The sequence below is a fragment of the Cygnus atratus genome, chromosome 2 (genome assembly GCF_013377495.2).
Source record: "Cygnus atratus isolate AKBS03 ecotype Queensland, Australia chromosome 2, CAtr_DNAZoo_HiC_assembly, whole genome shotgun sequence".
Classification (NCBI taxonomy): Eukaryota; Metazoa; Chordata; class Aves; order Anseriformes; family Anatidae; genus Cygnus; species Cygnus atratus.
This window is the reverse complement of record NC_066363.1, coordinates 108,069,424-108,085,348: the sequence shown is the minus strand read 5'-3', so window position 1 is coordinate 108,085,348 and position 15,925 is coordinate 108,069,424. Positions and strand designations below refer to the sequence as shown.

The following is a 15,925-nucleotide window of genomic DNA, read 5'->3' as shown; positions in this document are numbered from 1 at the left end:
TGGCTTTTTCTTCCCATAGTCCTGTACTTGCTCTATACACAACAGCAGAAACACATCCTTCACCTACACCTCGTGTCAGGAGGATGCCATGCTCCACTTTGAAGTCCTGTGATCTTCTTGTTGTGGTACCCTAAATGCCTGATCCTGTGACTAGGAGCAGGTAGCTTTAGGAGAGGGGGGTGAGAAGCAATCTGCCTTTCTTCTTCCCTGTTCTTCTTGGAGTTCATGTTAATGCATATATTCTGCTGTTATTAGTCAAAGCTTCTGCTTGGTAGTATGCCATACGATAACAGCCTTAGTTTTTTTTTTTTACTGGTGCAGGTAGAATGGAATAGCCCCTCAATTCAGTGAGTATGTGTAAATATGCTTAAATGATTATTCTTGATTATTTTTTATCTTCATGAGACAGAATCTGAATTTAGCCTTGAAACAATTTCTTCACCTGATCCATTCTTACATAGTTATCCTAAACCCAACTCAAGGGCTGCAGTTGCATAGCCAAGAATAGCTCACTTGCGGTACTCAAGTCTTGAGATGGATGAAGACTATTAAACTCTGGTAAATATTCTTTGTAGAAGTGGCTATTTGGGATTATAGCCAGGAAGGCACACATCTGCAGGCCCATAAATCCGAAGTGACTTCATATAATTGTATTGTGCAGTTTCCTTCTCAAAATCACTCCCAGATGGGCTTAAGTCCAAGCATTGTGTAGGCTTAACACCTCTGAAGCTGGCTTCCTACCATGGACTTTAGTCACTGACCTGTGCAGCAGAAATACAGGACAAGTCTCATAAAGAGACTCTAAAAAGCCTATGTATTTAGATCAAAGCATATTTTCTACACTTGCAGGAGGGGATCAAAATACTTTCTGGAAAAAAAAAATATTAGGTATTAAATGCACATCTTAACTCCTGGCTTGTATACCACCCTAATACTACTGCTCCCCTCATTGGCTGCAGGACTTGCAGTGGCACTGTGCTGGTTTTTAAGAGCTGCAAGTGAGAGCCATTGCTTAAATGACCCATATTATTCTGCATATAAAGCAGTTAGCAGTGCTTGTGAAGGTGGTTCTTAAAATCAGCTCAAATCAGCTCTTCTTAGCTGCTTTATACCCAGGAGATATACTTAAAATACCCAGGAGATACACTAAAATCTACCTCCCTTCCTCCACTGTCCCTCTAGAAAAACAAAAGCGCATCTCCTTGTCTCCGTTGTAGAGTCTCCAAAGTTGCTTTGTTACCCTGCTATTGGACCTTCCTTTAATGCTGTCTTTTTCTGTTGTTTATTTTCTATGCTGCTCCTGTTTTACTTTCCCTCCACAGCATTTATCTAGTTTGGCTTGGGTTCCTGCACTTGTGCCTCTTTCATGATGCTTCTTGACGTTGCCAGCTTGTATCCCTTTGTTCCTTGTTCTGGGTAGTGAATACTGCTGGGTAAGAATAGCTCTGTTTTCTATCCCTAGGAGTCTTTCATGACAGCCTCTCCCTCTAGTGGAGGATACCACTCATCATCCCTTTGAGCTCATGGGGGCTCTGAGCATACTTTGGCAACTGTTAGGCTGCTGCTTGTAAGTCCATTTTGCTCTGGTTTGTATAGCCCCTATTGTAATGGGAGTACTGGGCTGTCACAAGGTCTCAGAGCTCCTGTAATCCTACTTGGAGAATTATTGAGTGTACCCCTGCCTTACTGTGGTTGGGAAGGGGAGCCAGTGCGGAATGGATGGAGGAGGAGGAGATGTTTCTGCCAGATTGCTGTGCCTGAGGTTGTTGGGCTCTGTTACAGGGATGCTGTACTCAGACTGCTGCTGCCAGCATCCCAGCTCCTTGCTGAAAGTTGGTGTCTGCCACAGTCTGCGAGGGCAGGTGATGCTCCACCAGTCTCTGCAGAAAGGAGTAATGCCCACTGGGGACAGAATGATGCAAGAGCCACGGTAGTGCAATGTCTAAAAGCAGCGACTTGGCACCAAGGATGTTGCTGCTGTGGTAATTGCTGCTGCCTTACAGGAACCTGTGTGCCTGAGATGGGGGGGGGGGGGTCTGCTGGAGCAGAAGTACTTCTAGTAGGAAACTCCTCTTAGGGTGTCACTGCTTTCATGGCCTGTGGGTAGGCTCTTTGCCTATGCCTTCATTTACTGCACTTTTATTTTTTGGAGTATCTTCTGGCAGGTTCAGTCTAACCTCTCTTTTCAAACAGCCCTGATTACCATGCTTATGCCTTTAAATCACTGCTATGATGAGATCAGCTATTTCCTCGTTACCTTCTCTGTCTGGGACACCTGTTTTACCCTGTGTGCATATGTTACTCCATGTGTTGCACCAGAATTCCAGTTTTTCATCATTTGGTTCAGTTCTCAGGGCTGTGTAGAAGTAATGCATTTTAGTTGTGCATAAACATGATGATTTATATATGCTGTGTTGCTGCAGTATGCAGATTCACGCACCTGTAATGTAATTGCTTACACTCTGTACTGTAAAAGAATTACTCATTTAAACAAAGGCTGATTAGGTTATAGCCCTTGTCAGAGGAGAAACAGAGCCAAGTAATTCTAAGGCCTCTCATTGACAGAACAAGACCTGCTACCACTTCTATACTTTAATACAGTAAGTGTGCATTAATGGCTGTTTCAGAGTCATGAAGACTTCCACAGAAGTCTTTTCGTCAACCACAGACTCTGTAAGAGAGGGCTGCATAGGGCATAGTGTGCCTATTTACTGTGTGTAATACAAATAATTTATCATCACATTTGGTAGGAAACAAAAGAGATTAAGCAATCCCTTCTCAGGACATGGAGTACTTAACAGCATATTTTCAAAATGGGCATACTACTTACTGATACCACTAGGACACTTGAAACTCCTGCTGATAAAACCTTTCTCATCCCCAGTGTTTTTAGTTGTATTCCATTTTTGTGTTGAAGAAGAAATGTTTTAGGAATATCTAAAATATTCCTAGTATTACCCCCTAAATAAGGGTAATCTTTATTTTCCCTTCAACTGATATGCATTCCAGTTGCTCAGGGGGATCTGCAATTCATTTTAAAATAACTTGAATAACTTATGCCTTAATTTCCTAACGTTGTGACATCTCAAATTTACCAAAGTACCTGGGGATTTCTGAACTCCACTGCGGTGGAAATGCCACTTCTATCTCAGTAAGAAACATAGTTGTAAAATAGTATTGGTGAGTATGGAAATCACTGTTGATCCAAATCGGACCCTTATCTCCTACCCAACCATTTCTCTAAGAGGCAATTGAACAAAATATGTGGTTAGGTTTGCTGAAAAGCATAATTCTATCCTATTCTTATGGTGGCAGAGTTGCTTAAAGTATGATTGTCTAAATCATCAATGAGGTTATCTACAATTGTAAAATAAACCAAGAGATTCTACTGTACACTTTGGATGCTTACCTACTGCACCTTGCAGGAATACATTGCTGTTGAAATATCTGCTGCCCATATGAGAATTGGTTCAACCTGCTGGTGAATTATCAGGCAGCATACGACGTTTATTTGAGCAGAGGACTGAACCAATTGGCTTGTGAAATGAAAGATACAGTAGACACTATCATAATATTGCTTTACATGTGTAATTACTTGAAATGTGTGAGCTTCCTCTGACTTCACTCCACTGGCCTCATTAGGCAAACAGCTATGTGGGAAGGATGCGTGTGCCAAGCTGAGTGAAAATTCCTGCTGCAACCCTGGTGGCACTGGGGTTGTCCAGCTTCTCACAGAGAGAAATAAGTGGAAGGGGAGCAGGGAGGTGACATCTTCTAGCTGTTGCACTAAATTCTCCCATTTGAGGGAAAGAAAGCCTTTTGAACGTGTGACAGCTAGAAGCTGCAGACTTTGCCATAGCTAGTCATGTGCCCCTCTGCTTTTCACCCCAGAGTATCAGTGGAGAGCTCACCTGTGTCAAGTGTGGACCAGCCAGAGGGCTATTGAGGCACAGCACTGCTGAAGCTCATGGATCCCAGACCTGTGCTGTGGCATTCATTTGGGGTTGTATTCCTGTGCCAGAGGCAGGGCACTAGGTCCTTGCAGAGTCCATTGCTAAGAAGGTGTGCTCACAGTTCCTGCATGTTAGTCTAAACACTTCCTTAAAAACTTCCTTAAAAAGCTCAGTTGCTTCATTAAGGTGATGATGGACCAAAACTCTAGTTCAAGGGTCTAAAAGAGAGAACTTCCTTCTACAGCTTGTTTATATTAGTCTCTGATGAGATGCTGGGAGATGCAGCCCTAGCTTGTGCCATTGTTCCAGTGCTGCTGCTCCAGATGCTGTACAAGTTGCAAAGACACACGAGGACATGAGCTGTCCTGCTGCATTTTCAAGCACCAAGGTAGCTTGTAGCGTGACTGGCAATGCTAGCAGGCAGATCTAAGTTTTCCAGCCCCAAAGAGCTGCTACTATCATCACCTTTTCCTGTGTTACCACAGCAAACTAATAATCAGTTCTGGACTTGTTCCCCTTTTAAGTTACCCATTTGAAACAAAATGGCATCAGCTGTCCAGTATTGCCTCTGTCCTTAAATATTCTTCAGGGATGTTTTAGGACAATCTTATGCTTTTGTCATTTCCTGTAATATTGTGTGCAATGAATCTGAAAGATAATGAAATAGATTAACACTTCAGTGCCTTGCATGCAGAAAGAGGCTATGTTAAAGACGAGGGAGGACTCTCCTCTTTGAAGAAAGGCACTCAAAGGCTCTGTTCCTTAGCAGGCTACTTGCATGGTTTGGAAAAGTCACTCAGAGGCAGGTATTTGCATGCTGTCATCATTGCATTCTGGTGCCTACATTCTTCTCCCTTTAAAAAACATAAATTTGGTCTGCGCACACTTTGTCTGTGCCTGTGTCTCTGTGACTTGTTTTTAAAGAAGATAATCACTCTCTGTTCCCAAGGCATGTTAGACAGAAATACATTAAGGACTGTGAGGTGATCTGATGCTACTTTAATGGGGACTCTATAAGCATTTTAAAAAGGTTCTATTAGGCCCTGAGTCTAAATTGTGTTTCTTTAAAGTGCATTTTCATTGTAAAGTCAGTGAAGTAAAAAACATATGCTACAGCCCTCAGAGAGAGACCTAAAGTACACTTCAGGATAGAGGCAATTTTATGGTGTTGTGGAAGTACCACATTAGCTCATTGGATATTTGTCCTGATGTAGCCACCTCTGGTGACTTTTATGTGCCATATCTCAGGAAGGTTAGTTTGCCAGGTAGTCTCTTGAGAGACCCTACAGAAGGCTTCTGTGCTGCTCTGAGGTGTAAAGCAAGCTGCACTGCACACCCTGTAGCGTGCCACCTCCGTTTGCAAAGTCATTACTAGCTCTAATTCTTACCAGCACTTGTGCTCAAGCTGTGAAGTTCTGCTCCTTTGAAAATGGCTGATGTGGCTTGTATCAGCTTGGAAACTGCACAAAAAAAAAAAAAAAGAAAAAAAAAAGCTGTGTGGCTTGGCCTCACTTTGTTCCCAGACAGGCCAGGGAGGATGTGTCAGCACCGTGCCAAATCTTACTAAGGGTGATGAGCAAACAGCACTCCTCGGTTATGTGATGGCTGTCACTTCAAAGACTTGTAAGCTAAAGACTTGCCAGGGTGAAAGAAAAAAAAAAAGTTCTCCTGTATGTGCAATGAGAGTTTTGGCTACTGAATTAGGCCTATAAACTTTGCAGTTAGGCACAAAATATGGAAGTATAGCACATGCCATCATCATGCATATACTTATTGCAGTAAGTGATTGGCCTAGGTTCTTTTTTTTTTCTAGTATGTATTTTACTGATTTTTATCTGCCATCTAAATTCCCTGTCTGTGTGTACCCATTAAAAATTATATAGTTAGATATCTCAGTAACTAGTGTGATGTTACTTCCAGTTGCTTGGCAGCAATTATACTCTGGCCTTGTATGTTGTTTTCTTCAAAACTGGAGTTCATTAAAACTATTATGAAAATATATTAGTATATTAGACAAAAATGCTAAATAATCACTTTTTTTTCTTAAAATTTTGACGTTAGCTGTAAAACTTAGCTTGGAATTGACCATTTCTCTAAATCCAGACCCTCTCTCCCAACTTCTACGTTCCAGTCTGAGATTATCACTTATGTATTCTCACCCCCTATGGCAAGAACGTGGAGAGGAAAAAAAAAAAAAAAAGTAACTCTCAAAATCTTAGACTGAATGTCCTTTATGGGGGGGTGGGGGGGGTGGGAATGACTTGTGGGCTAAGATTTTAATAGTATGAGATTTTAATTCTGTATGAGACGAGTTTAAGTGCTGGTTTTTACTGTTCTGCTGCTCTCTAAAACTCAAACTACTTTTCCAAACTTCTTCCTTGGTAACTCGAACATGAAGAATCACTGGCAGATTTTGACTCTATAATTTAAATGGAGAGGGCCTTGTCTCGGGAGTGCCTGACTGCCAGTCTGCCAGAAGAAAGCACTGAGTTCATGTTTGCATCTCTTTTGATACCTTCTTTCCCGGAACTATTTTACCAAACAAGCTTTCCATCTCATTGTGAAATAATTGAAAAACTACAGAGAAAAAAAAACTTTAGAAGTAGGTATGGTGGCTCCCACGTGCCACAGTCTATAATTAAAATGTAAGTAAAAGACCAGTAGACAAATAGAGGCCATGCTCCTCCAGTGCCTGATCCAGTCAGCTCACTTCTGGTAACCTAGAAACTTCAGTGCCATTTCACCTGATCATTTCTGCCTCTGTTGGGCTTCCAGGGCCTGCCTCTACCTCCGCTCTTACAGTGAGAGCTAAACGGTAGGAGTCATCTTCTCATGCACTTAGATATTTCTGCTTTGGCAATTTAAAAACTGGTAAACAGACTAGTGTCTGAACTAAAATAGATAACAGCATACCCTTCCATGGCAGATTTTTTCCTGTGGCTGAGACCCTATTTATCCTCTCAGATTGTGCCTGCACACGCTGTGCTTCTGTTCACTGTTTGCAGGCCCAAACTGAATTCTTGACTCATCCTTGGTAGAGAAAAACAATAATTAAGCAGACTGGAAAGAGCATTGCATTATTGCTTGTGACAGTCTTGGAGAAGAGAAAAAGAAGGTAGATTATTTTATTTTATTTTTTTCTGAGGGAAGGTTGATGTACTTTCTTTAGAAGAAGAAAAAACAAGGCACAACCTAGATACTTTAAGATTTTAATTGTCAGCTTCCACCGAGAACTTGTATTTTTTGTACCTTTTGTGCACTGAAGTCTGATTTCTGGCTTGGTTATGGCCAGAGATTGGGTGTTACTTTCTTTCTCTCTTCATCTTTTCATATGGAAAGAGAAATTTGAGAGACTGAAATATGTTAATGATGCAAAGCATTAATTGGTGATCTACTTACATGATGAGCAATTTTCATTTCTCACTATAAATAGTCCTGTTTTATTGCATCCACTTGAATATATTCTTGTTTAGAAAGAAAAACTGCTACATTTTATCAAAGACTATTCATCACATTGGAATCCAATAATTTTTATCAGTTATTGTGTCAACTCCATTACTTTTAATAAAAATTATTGTTTAATTGAAGTCGTGTTCTGTGTACATCTTGAAACTGTTTTGGCTATTATGGAAGTATTCTATCACAGCCTGCAGACTTACAACTAGGTTAATAGTTATCTAATTAGATGTTTGTACATGCACTATTACTCACTGTTGGACAGCATGATTTCTTGAAAAGGCTGTTAAAAATGTATCTAAATAATACAGTGCAATAAATCTGGGCTATTGTCTTTTGTAGTAGAACAACTGATATGGCAACGGTTGGATACAAGGGTTAGAGTTTACAAATACAGTTCCTAATAGACTTAAGTGTATCAAAACTTGCATTAAACACCTTTTACGAACCTTGGATGTTTCCCTAAATGCGTCTGTATTTATACCTGAACACATCCCACCCAAGACAAACATTTGCTTTCCCTTTTATGTGTGGTTGATAACCACTGTGTCACCCCCTCACAATACAGCACTCAAACTCCTTTCCTTTGATTTGGGAAACAGAAACCGTTTCACCACTTGGCCAAAAGTGTGAGCCACTTTTGCATGGGGGGGGGGTGATGTTGTCTCCCCCTCGTTCCTCGCTCTTGCTACTCCTGCCCTTTTTGCCACCTGCTGAGGTCTGTCAGCTGAGCTGCTTCTGGAAGTGTTCAGCAGATCAGCTGAGTCAAGCGAGCCAGGTTAAGACAAGGATTTTAAATATTTTGTTAGACAGTGAAAACTGAGCCAGAACTGGGTTACAATATGATCATGTGAGTAGCTTCTCTAGAGTCCTGAGGATTAATAAACAGCAGCACAACTGAAGCACGTTGAGGGTATTGGCCTATGTCCTCAGACTTGTCCAAGCATCTATACTCATAATGCACAGATGTAGCCTTGTACCTAGTGATGGGAATACTCTGAGAGTTCAGGCAGAAATTATCTTTTCCTCTGGAAATTTTATATAAGCATCATAACACTTCTTCTATGCTAAAGGAAACATCTCTGTATCAAAAGCTATTTTTTTTTTGTTTGTTTTCCATAATAAGAATTTATGCCTGGGTATTCCAGTTTCACAATTCCATCCTAAGAAGTATTTTGTACGCTCTTTCTGCAACATGTAGGCAGGTAGATACCGGTAAGCAGAAGCAACATCTCAGCTCTTGACAAGGCGTGTGGAGGAAGCACTTGGTGGCAGGAAGAAGATGGTTAAAAGGAAGAGACTAGATTGGAGGAAAATGCATAAGCAAGAGTAAAAGGAGCAAACGATAGCCAAATGGCAGTCTGGCAGTCCTGAGAAGCAGTCAGGGTCAATTGGGAGAGGATCAAAAAGAGGTTAATGCACAAAACTGAGCACTCACATCTCCTTCTGGTGTCATTAGGAAAGGTTCAGGTCCTCATCAACCTCTGTTTCTCTCCAAAGCTGATGGTACTGCGAGCAGTCACACGTCATGCACAAGGGTTGAATTTCTCACCCATTTTCCAATATTGATGCGTTAAACTAATTTGCCCATCTTGAATTTTAAACAAAATTTTCTGATTTCAAATCCACCACTGCATATGTTGTTCAACAAATACATTTGATTAATACATTCATAAAACTAAGGAGAGAGATTTTTTTTTTTTTATTACTTGCAGAGAGGCTTTATCTGCTTATTAATGTGTATGTTACAAATCACTTCTAGCTGCTGTTCTAAAAATCCAGCTTGACTGATGGAAGTTCATGTTTCAAATCTCCTTTTTCTTGGCAACACAGGGAAAAGCCAAAAATGTACTTATTAAAAACAAAGTTTACTGTAATTTTGTTATTCAGAAAGCTTTGTGGAAAACTAATCAGCAGAAGAATTACTGGACTGCTTTATTTTAAATTAGTCTAAGGAGTACCCAGAGGCTTTTTAAAGTTGTGTGTTTTTTTTTCAGAGCACACTGTAAATTCAGATGACTGAAGAAATATTTACTGATAATACATATATATATATATACACACATATATATAAAATACTTCTGTCTGCCCTTCAGAATAAAAATAACCTGTTATGCTTTCAAGAGGACCTCATCCTCCAGGAAGCAGCCTCCACGATTAGCCTCTTTCCCTGCACCTCTATGAAGTTTTCATGTGGAAAATAACAGGGTATCTTCACCTGTGTAAATAACGCTGCCATCAGCATCTCTGTCAGCACCAGGTAACACTGCTCAGATACATCTCATAAATCTTGCTGGGAATCACAGGAGGAGCACTGAGCAGAAGTGCAGGTCCATTGCTGATTTGGAACTGAAATGAAAGAACTGTGTGAACGTCAGTTCCAGCTAAGCTGCCTTCTCACAGGGAAGGCCAACCACTCCATGTGGGGCCTCATCAATCCCCTCCCAGTCCCTGCAGTTTTAAAACATTTTTTGCCAGCTGTGTGCTAGCAGTTTGACAGCAAAAAATGTCGTACTGATGTTCGTGTTGTCATTTTACTGGTTGCCACCGACAGGAGAAAAGATATAGCCATCTGGATGTCTCCGTTGCTCAAGAGAACAAGCACTTTCTGCTTCCCCACTTTAGGAATTCTGACATGGCAAATCATTTATTATTATAATATATATATATATATATATCTTTAAATCAGCCTTATTTAATAAAGAATTTTGCTGGATTACTCTTTGCATTGTATTTTGTGACAGTTATATTCAATTTTGCAATGTACTGTAATATAAGTATTTAAATATATAACTAAACATTTTAAAACATGAAACCATAACAAAAATTTTAATTGCAACAGAAAAACTATTTCCTGCCTACACACTGTATTTGTTTAATGTCAGTTTCTCCTATTGTACCGATGAAATGCCACATTCGTATTTAGAATCTGAAATATTGACAAAATCTTCTGATTGCTAAAGCTAGATGCTTTAGCAAAATAAAAGAATGGCTGTCATGTTGCAGGTATGAAAATGAAACAACTCATCAATTTACTAAAAATCTGCCCACAGACGATATTGCATAGCCCAGCCTTAAGGAAACTTGCTTTTCTCACTCATGAAGAAACTGTCACCGCATCGAAGTCAGTGAGAAACATCCATGACTTCAATAGGGAGAACAGCTAAGAGATTTTCAGGACCTTCATTATGCTTTAAAATTAAGCTTATGCACATGCATTCATAAATTGGAAACCCTTAACAGCAGGAAGGCTTAAAACAATAATTGTAAGTGAAAAATCCAGAAAAAACATGCTGCAGTTTGAGATTAATGCATTACTCACAAAAAATAGAGTTTTGATCGGTCAAACGTTTAATTTTTTTTCCTTAGCATGTCTAAATCTCACATTTCTTCCACTGTCACAAAGCACTCTTAGAAATGCACACAGAATCTGCTGACTGAACTAAAGGGCAGTTTCTCAGAGTCAGAACCACTATTTGTTTTGAAACTACTCCGAAATTATTATCCACTTAAAAGCATAAACAAACTTTAGCCTTGTAGCATCTCTATAATCATTCACAGTATAAAAACAGAGGTTTCTGGTTTCTGTATGTACTTACCAAAATAAAGGACTGTTTGTCTCTCAGTTTTGTTTGTAAATGTTTTATTAAAAAAGCCTTTAATGCTATTAGTCAATACATGTGTAATAATACTTAATAAAGTATCACGTCGTAGTAGGTATTTTGGATTCAGGAATGTAATGGTTTTAACTAAATTATCAGAGCTCTGTTCTGCTCCAGTCTCTTCTAAAATGTCATTTTTCCAGAATTTAAACAAACTCATTCTTTGTCAAGGTACGTCATCCTTAAGGCCTTGCAAACTTTTTAGAGTGATTGAACCAAAACAAAGAGAGAGCTCGGCTTTCTTGATCTGAAGACCACGTTGCTCTTGAGCTTAAAAAGGTGCCTGCAGTTTTCAAGCAGTTAGTGGCAAATCAGCAAGAAAGAAATCAGAGGAGAAGAAGGGGCACTTGGAAATCAAGACAAGTAAAGTGCACAGTTATACTGTCCGAAACTGTATTAATCTGATCCGAAGAACTTATTGGACTGTGGATATTTAATACAATTTGGCTTGCATGGAACATACAATCACAATCGGACAGAAGGATTTTCTTTTTCTTCCTGAAGTCACCTACAGGATTTATTGAATTCAATTTTCAAGGGTGACATACTGCAGCTCTTTGGATATTGATTGGTTTCTTAAGTCCACAAAAACATTGGAGAAGTGGGGAAAGGTGTGGAGGGTTGCAAGGTGTCATCGTGCCTTCTCTGTTTCGTTTAGATGCCAGTACTCTCCAGTTCCCCATCCTCCAGCCCTAATGCCGTGTGCGACCTAGAAATCATAAAGAGTTTCTCTTTATTTGTGTACTGTCTTTGCGTTTGCTGAGATTGCTCCCCCGTTTGTTCTCTGCTGGTAGCCTTGAGGGGGTCTGTCTTCTCAACCGGTTCCTCCTCACAGTCCTGGATTTTACTGGCTGGGATGTTGGCAACTGACTCCAAGGAGGTGCCAGCCTCCTCCAGGTGGCTGTAGCCCTTATTGCTGCTGGAAGGATCAGACTGGGAGCTCTGAGAGTCCGTCCTGGTGACGGCAGGGGGAGTGGAGGGGGGTGAACCCCCCAGATCCAGAGATTTGGAGTAGCTAGAAGATGCCTCTGCCAAGAGGCTGGAGTCCAGGGCCCTGCTGACAGCTGGAGACCGAGGTGGCTCGGGGGAAAGGGGACGCCTAGCATCAGGCAAGCAGCTGGTGCTCTGCCGCCTCAGAACCAGCTTGTGCCTCCTTGTCCCGTAGCCTCCCTTGACGTGGCTGCTGCTAAGGTCAGTCAGGCTCAGTTCAAACTCCCCCCGTTGGATCTCCCGGGCTCCCCGCTCACCAGGGGGCCTCCGCCAGCCTCCCCCTCCGCCACTCTGCGCCAAGGGCAGAAGGGTGAAAGCACTCAGTGAAGAGCCAACGATGGAGCTGGCCGTGCTGCGCTGGCCCCAGCTCTCCGGTGGGCTGCAGGGTGGGCTGGTGAAGGTGCGGCCAGTAAGGGCAGCACGCTCCCGGTAGATGCTGTACACGGCCTCGGCCAGGCTGGGAGGCTGCGGTGGGGTGCAGAAGGAGGAACGCCGTGGCGAGGACGCCAGGTCAGGTGGAGAAAGGGAAGCACCCAGCCCTGGCGGCCAGGAGCTCTTGGCCAGCATGGCCGTGGCCCCCAGGCCTTCACCACCAGGCTTTAGCTCCAGGCCCCGGGACTGCACGTAATTGACAAAGCCGTTGAGAGGGGCTGAGGCCGGGGTGCCTCCGTCCTTTGCCCGCAGGCTGTGGGCATCGATAACAGTGGAGTAGAGGTCACGCAGGTTGATGATCTTGGTCTTCTTGTCGCGGTTCTCGTGCAATACCGCATTGGCACAGATGAAGAGGAAGATGCCGATACCCATGATGAGGGGGCCCAGCACCTTCAGCTTGTCTGAATGCAAGTAGCTTGAGAAAAGACGGAAAAGGAAACCCACGGAGGCCTGGGGGGATGAGGAAGTGGGACGGGACTGCGGGAACCCCCGGGTGGCAGCGGTGGTGGAGGAGCTGGCTCTGGGGGGTGACTCCAGATGGATGTCTGCTTGTGCCCCTTCCTGGCTGCGAGAGCGGTTCCTGGGGGTGCCACCCTGCGATGCCAGGTGTCTGCCCCCACTGACGCCACCTTCTCTGTATACCTGGCTGGGCTTGGGCCAGTAGCCCACCACCGCCAAGGCGATGCCCACTAGCAGTACCAGGATGCCACAAAGGGCAATGAGCCCCGAGAGGGAGCACAGCTTGAGCTTGCCTTTCACCACCACCACATCATTCTTGCGTTTCTTCTTGGTCTTACGTTTGCGTTTGGGGGCTTGGCTTTGGGGTCGCAAGGGGTCCTGCTTCCTAGCTGAGATCCTCAGGAGGCCTCCAGTGGCGATCATGGCTGGCTACCCAGAGCACTGCTCCCTACAGCCGCTCCAGCTCCTGCAGTAAAAAAAGAGAAAAGGGTGAGGACTGAGGACAGACCTACAGCACAACAGCTGCCACTGTTTCCTGTTTATCCTTCAACCTCCTGATAGTTAAAACCCTCAACAAATGGGACAGGGGACGACACCAACAGGGTGATCTCCCTTGTCCATACAGCTCCTGTGTGTGATAAAAAGACTGGCAGACCCATGAGACAGACAATTAGGCAACTTTGGTAAGGGAAGCAGCCATGTTCCCCACTAGAGCCTTGACAAACAGCTAATTAATTTATTTATACTTCAGGTAAACGATAGATGGGGTGGTACCTGCTGGTGTAAACAAAAAATGATCCTGCTGCTCTCAGAAGGAGCTTACAAAGCACCAGGATTCAGAGGTGGCTAACAGCTTCCCTACCCTCGAGCCCCATTCCCATAGGGTCAGGTTATGCTACACGGCAACTGTGGTTAGTGATGTCACGCAGGGACTGGATTTGAGGGGAGGAGGCAAATAAAAGCAGGAAGGCAATATATTTGATCTACGGATACCACTTATTTTATTACACTACTTGCATGTTGCTGTGGGGAAAGGGGAGGATTAAACATATTGCTTGCCTTTCCTAAATAAGTGGCAAAGGAATTACTCTGAAATGCACAAGGGAAACATTTGAATACCAGAAAGCGGTGCCCTGTCGAACTTTCTTCCTAGCCATTTCCTTTGCATTCGATCTGCAACATTACAGAAATCCATCTCCCGCCTGTGGTCGGGGAGCATCAGCAGGACGGCCGCCTGGTTTGGGAACATGTGCGACGTTCAAGGTAAGTGTTATGTAACCCCGGCCAGTTCCCCCCGCCCCCAGAAAGGGGAGAAGGGGGCTGGCAAGTACCAGATAGCATGTCACGTCTTATTAAAGGAGGAGCGAACCCCTGTGAATCACCTGGGGGAAACAGCAAGGGTTGCTTGTAGAGAAACTGGCAGGGGACTAAACAGCTAGCATTTATGGCTTTCGTTTTCCTGGACCATCAGGAGTCGTCTGCATGTCCCAGCAATCTGAGCTACAAAATGCACCATGTAGGAACAATTCCTGTGCTGTTGCAATTCTTTTTCCAGAGAATCCTCCTTCAGGCTGCCGAGAAGGTTCCCCTCCCCCCTTTCTCTTTTTAGAAGATTTTTTTTTTTTAGGGAGCAAAAGATAACAGTACCAAATATAATCTGGTTTATAAACTTCTATTCATTGCATTGAAAGATGATTAAGTAAGCACCTAAAAAAAAAAATCGTGCCCCTCTTCAGCTTTTAAATCTCATTTCTTTTCTATTCTATTCCATGATTTGCCACGTATGCAATAATGTTGTGTCCCATTTACTCCGTTCGTATTTTCCCTGGAAAAGAAGGGTGTTGTCGGCAACGACATTGTTAAATTACTCTCTGAGGTACTGCATACTCAAAACAAAGAGCAGAGACTTGCCTTCTCGTTCCTATCACTGAACCATTCACTTTAAAAAAAAATAAAAGGGAAAAAAGAAAAAAAAAAAGCATTATTTGTTGGTGAGAAGTGTGGTTACCGGGGCATGATTTGCTTTAATTGCCGGTTCGTTGGTCCCTTTCTTTCTAGTGCCCCACTAGACAGGAGCCTGTCTCCTCTACGACAAAACCAGATGGCTATCATTTCGGAGCAGCCTTTGCAAATCGGCAGCGCTCGGCACTTAGTTTTTCCGATTTACAGAAAAAGTGGAGAGCATCGTACGACCCCCAGCCATTACCAGCGATCGTAACACAGCAGAATAACCCAGGGCTCGGGGAGACATCCCGGGGACGCAGACCGCATCGGTACGAACCGGCTGCGAGCTCCGGGCACCGGCAAAGTGCTGCCGGCTCCTCACACGAGTCCCCGAGGACCGCTTGGTGCTTGGGCTGGGCGCTGCAGGGCTACCCCACGGCCACCCGGCAGCGGCCAGAGACAGTTTTAACGCCGAGCGAGGCGCTGCTTTGGCCGGGGACCGCTTTAACTCCGTCCGAGAGGAGCGGAGGGGCAGAAAGGGGAGGCTCTGAGGCGTTAAAGGGCTCCTGCTCCGAGCCCGCGGGGCCGCCACCTGCGCCCGGGGGTCTCCCGCGGACCCCACCGCGGCGCAAAATGGCAGCGACGCCGCCGAAGGGGGGACGCGCTCACTTACCGAGGAAGACCGGCGAGGAGTCCGCGGCCAGGCGGACACCGCGGGGAAGAAACTTTCCGGCCCGAGCGGGCATCCCCGCGCGGCGCCCGCCCCGCCGCCGCCACCGCCGCCGCCTCGCCGCCCCTCACGGCCCCGGGCGGGCGGGCGGCGGGGCCGAGGGGGAGCCCGGCGCTCGGCCCAGCCCCGCCGCCGCCGCCGTCGCCGGCCGCCTCAGGGAGCTCGGCGGGAGCGCTGCCCCCTCGCCATGCCGCATCCTTCCCGCCGCGGGGCCGGCCCGGCCGAGCCCCCGCCTCCTGCGCCGCCGCGGGGCTGCCGGCCGGCCTCGGGGCCGTTGCTAGGAGACGGAGCCGTGACAC

General features: G+C 44.5%; 1 protein-coding gene across 1 annotated transcript; it reads right to left on the bottom strand.

The window, feature by feature from the left end:
• Nucleotides 1–9,683: 9,683 nt before the first annotated feature.
• TMEM200C (transmembrane protein 200C) lies at nucleotides 9,684–15,680 on the bottom strand. The gene is made up of 3 exons (XM_035564152.2): nucleotides 15,570–15,680; nucleotides 11,009–13,418; nucleotides 9,684–9,758 (listed from the first exon to the last, which is right to left on the bottom strand). The coding sequence occupies exon 2, from the start codon at nucleotides 13,373–13,375 to the stop codon at nucleotides 11,726–11,728; it is 1,650 nt and encodes a 549-aa protein (XP_035420045.1). The 5' UTR covers nucleotides 13,376–13,418; nucleotides 15,570–15,680; the 3' UTR covers nucleotides 9,684–9,758; nucleotides 11,009–11,725.
• Nucleotides 15,681–15,925: the final 245 nt, after the last annotated feature.

What these genes read in the sequence shown, in the direction of transcription:
- TMEM200C (XM_035564152.2), bottom strand. Translation starts at nt 13,375, where the DNA reads ATGATCGCCACTGGAGGCCTCCTGAGGATCTCAGCTAGGAAGCAGGAC.